We start from the raw sequence: 4,443 nt of genomic DNA on the forward strand, positions 1-4,443 counted from the left end.
GTCTATTGCTTATGTCAAAGGACTGATGCATAAGCATCAAGAAACGTGGGGTGCAAATGTCTAAAGAGAAAAAAAGAATAAGTAAATAAAATGCTGCTGTAATGTACATAAAAATAAGTAAAAAATTTGAAATGAGAAGTATTATATATTAATTGAAAAATTGTAATAAAATGCTGCTGTTACATCGTACCAAAAGAGCTTCCACATGCACTTGAGGTATTAGCCTTGCGGTGGAAGTGACTTGTTCCTTTTCTCTGCACCCGAGTTCGAACCTTTATGTACATGTCTGTTATTCTCGCGGTGTCTTACATGCTTACTAGGTTTGCAGGATGTTCAGTGGACCGTGAAATTAATCATGATACGCGCAAACTGGCCTGAACATTAAAAAAAAAAAAAACGCTTCCACATAGGTAATTCAAGATCCTCAGCTGTAATGTCCGTAAAAAAATAATACTATATTATAATTTCAATATTCCATTAAATGTGTGAAAGAAAAGTGATCGTGACTTCTGATAGGTCAGCCTTTTAATAGTAATACTTTTTGTAGCAGCTGTCTTTTTCTCTCTGAACCAAGAGCTTTTCTTCTTCTTAGATGGTTAGCTGTTGTCGGTGATTTCTTCTTCGCGGTAACACTAATTCTCATCCCATTTTTTGTATTAATTTTTTTATTAATAAATATATCTGTATTAATTTACATGTATATCAATTAATTTCACAAATTCTAAAATTAACAATCATATAAGCCTTCAATAGCCCTAAAAATTATAAAACTCAAATTAGTAATATTTAAGAAACAAATCTAAAATATCATCAATTGATCTATATCTCACAAAAAGTTAATTTTTACTTTTTAATAATCCTAGATCTAGTGATTTTACTACTGGTTTTTCCCATTAAATCTGATGTTTTTACTTATTTTTTTGATGATTTTATTTTATTTATTTGTGCTTGTTATTCTTGTGCTTCCTTTGATGGGTTAGTCATGCTATAGTGAGGATTTATTCAAGAATTCCTTCAAATTAAAAATTCAACGCGTCAAAAATATATTTTTGAGTTTTAAAAACATTTAAAATAACAAAAATGATGCAAACACGTTGCAATTTTATTTTATTTTTGGATTTTGTTATTTTTTTTCTATTTTCGTATTTTTTTGAGAAAAAAATTAAAAGATGGTTAAAATTTAGTTATGAAAGGTGTCATGCATTTTTATTTTTTTATTTTTACTTTATATAATAAAATAATGGAAAGAACAATAAGAGGTGCTTTCTGTGAAAGGTGTTGATCTCCTTCGTTTGCTTAGAAGGATTAATGGGTAAGGGCCTGAGAATAGAATTTCTGAGTTCAAGATGTGAAATCAGAACCCACTCACAGGCGTGCTTCGTTTGCTTAGAAAAATGTTTTTTTACTGGTTCAATCAGTTTTGTTTACCGGTTCGATTTTTTCAGTTAATTTTTTTTTGGTTTTTTTGATTAAATTTGTTTTTTGATTTTTTTTGCTTATTCCTAGTGTTGATCTCTTTCGTTTGCTTAGAAGGGGGACACGTTGAGTTGTTAAGTGCCTGAGAATAGAATCCACAAGGATCTCCTCCCTGGAAATCTTTCCCCACTCACAGGCGTGCTTTTCTGTGCTTCTTTCAGGATGGCTCATAAACATGCCCTTTTCGGCCGGCTGACTCAATCTTGTTGTCCTGGGCTGGGCTCATTAACCAGACTTTGTAGAAATGAGAATCTCGTATGTCCTAAAGCTTTTAGGGCCCACCCCTTCAATATCCTACTTATTTTCTTAAAAAAAATAATATTACTCTTTCGATATTATTAATCGACTCTTTTCGTGAAAGATTAGAATCCAATTCACTGAAGATTTCCTTGAAAATAACTGTTCACCGTCTTCTTTATTTAAGATTTCGGTGGAGTTGGCGTCCATGCATCATTTAGCAGTGGCCCAAAAAAATGCACATGCAAAAGCTAAAGAGGGGCTGACTGACTTTATTCCCGAGTTATTAAAGGTACAGCAAGTTCATCCAGGATCCGGTAGTTGGACTGGTTTGAATTAGATAAAAGATTTTTTTTTTTTTTTTTAAATGTAGTTCTTTTTCGAGATTTTTTTTTTATATATTTTTTTAGTTGGTTCTTAACTTTTTTAAAGTTTACTATATAAATACTAGAAGAATATTTTATTTTTTCAATGTTGGATTTAAAACTCTTTAGTATATATACTTTATGTTTACAAGAAAAAAATTATTTTTTTAATATAAAATTTGAAATTTTTAGTATATATATTTTATAAGAAAAAATTATATTTTTTAATCTAAAATAAAAAAATATTTATTTAATTTAAATACTTTAACTTAAACGCACCCTCCCGACAATGAAAGTTCTGGTCAGTTCTTGGATTTATATAAATAATCACGATTTCATAGGAGAGGTGGAAAAGCAAGCACAACCTTTCTATTTTTCCAGGTTTGTGCCCCTTAACCAAATCAATTTCCGGGACAGGTGTTTTATCTTCCTCTCCCGAAGTTTCCTTTCCTTTTTGTGGGAATCAACAACTTCTTCGGAATTTCTCATATACCATTTCCTAAAGCGTTTCATTAGCGGACGATCGGATAGATTAATTTGCTTTATGGAGTTCCGATTTCCCTTGGTATGCTCTTGTTTGCCTATCAGAGTTTGGATTTACTGAAGGATAGTCATCTCTCTCTCTCTGTTTTTTTGTTCTTTTTTTTTAACGTAAGTTTTATTCAACTATAAATAGCGAGGTCATTGCTTAGAATAGTGGAAACTTCAGGCGGGCAATCTTTCAATTCAGTCCTTCTCACTACAAAGAAAAGCAAATGAAGGAAGCTGACAACATTTCTCTTGGGCAATTTTGCCTAGTATGGTAGACTGTGCTGGAATATTCACTTCATTTGCCACCATTAAACAATGGGTATTTACATTAAAACAAATGAGACAATTAGTAAGTATATATTGTTGAAATCAAACATTATTTTAACATAAATCATAGATCGCTATTGTAATCATCCTGGGAAGCAGTAGAAGAAGAAGAAGAAGAAGAATAAAACTGTGATGCCAAATCTTTAACAATTTGAACCAAACCTTTCAAGTCATTGCTCCCCAATTCAAGACAGTCCCTTAACAAATCACCCTCCACTACCTCTCTCTGTACAGTCTCCACCACCTCCTTTAATGGACCCTGCGCCCCCCATACCACCCAAATGAACAAAAAAATAAAAAAGCATTTAGCACCATAAACAAGTATAAAAATTATAAAAAAACAAACAAACAAACAAAAACACAGGAGTATAAAATATTTGAAATAACATTACAAATGTTACTATTTCTTACCGATTGACGAAACACTTTGACAAGCCGTCGTAACACCGACTGAGCAACACTAAGGACATTTTTGTAATTCCCGGCAACCCAAGTGGCTCGCTCAATTTCCGATCCCGACCGCGTCAACTCACCAAGAAATCTCAGCAACTCATTCATCTCCGAAACAGCACCGTACAATTCCCTATAATCAAAATGACCCCAGGCGTAGTTTATAGCATAATCCCAACCAACAGACCAAGACAATCCCCAGAACCCAAATCCCAACCCTCGCTCGAGCTTCTGTGCAATTAGCTTGGCCCGATTTGAACCTGAGATGTCACCGCGGGAAGCGCGGAGGTTGGAGACGCGGGTGAGGAGAGAATGGGAGAGAGAGAAAAGGGTTTTGTACTGAGAGTATGAACGGGAGAAGGAGAACGCGGTTGTTGTTATGGTAGTAGTGAGGAGGAGAAAGAGGAGGAGGAGGAGGGGGGCGGTGCAGAGTTGTGGTTTAGTTTTGGCCATAGATTGACGGAGGATGGTTTTTTTCTCCCTTCAATAAACAGTTCAAAGAAAAGGTAGTAGGTTTGGTCTGTGATTATATAGAACAACTGTTTCCAAAATCAATCTATTTTAAGGGTATAATAATTTTATATATAACAAAACAGATAAAATGATAAATAAATACATGTATTTTGAGTCACTATTTATCATTATCATTATAGTATAATAATATTTTTGTCATTTAAAAAAAAAACCAATGAGTTTGTTCAAGGCTATTAAATATATATATTTTTAACAAGATATAAAAAATACAATATAACCTCAAATTATAAAAATAAATCATAAAATTGTAAATAATTTGTTTTTATATATAATTCAAACATTTTGTAATATATGGTTTAAGTAAAAATATATTATAAATTTATATTAAATTAAAAGTACAATATAATTAGTTATATTTATAAATTTTTATATTAAAAAAATAGTGGGATGCAATGCATTGGTCAAAACTAATTTTTTTTTTTAAGAATATCATGTTATAATACATGACATATGTTATTCATTTTTATCATACAAAAAGGAAATAGGCAAATTGTTGACTTAGCACAATTTCTCTCTGTTCCAC

General features: G+C 32.0%; 1 protein-coding gene across 1 annotated transcript; it reads right to left on the reverse strand.

Moving 5' to 3' along the window:
* Nucleotides 1-2,886: 2,886 nt before the first annotated feature.
* On the reverse strand, nt 2,887-3,973 carry LOC7483602 (uncharacterized). Its single transcript, XM_002316712.4, has 2 exons — nt 3,348-3,973; nt 2,887-3,195 (listed from the first exon to the last, which is right to left on the reverse strand). The coding sequence occupies exons 1-2, from the start codon at nt 3,837-3,839 to the stop codon at nt 3,001-3,003; spliced, it is 687 nt and encodes a 228-aa protein (XP_002316748.3). The 5' UTR covers nt 3,840-3,973; the 3' UTR covers nt 2,887-3,000.
* Between the last annotated feature and the right edge of the window lie 470 nt (nt 3,974-4,443).

This window comes from Populus trichocarpa, chromosome 11 (assembly GCF_000002775.5).
Source record: "Populus trichocarpa isolate Nisqually-1 chromosome 11, P.trichocarpa_v4.1, whole genome shotgun sequence".
In the NCBI taxonomy this organism is placed as follows: Eukaryota; Viridiplantae; Streptophyta; class Magnoliopsida; order Malpighiales; family Salicaceae; genus Populus; species Populus trichocarpa.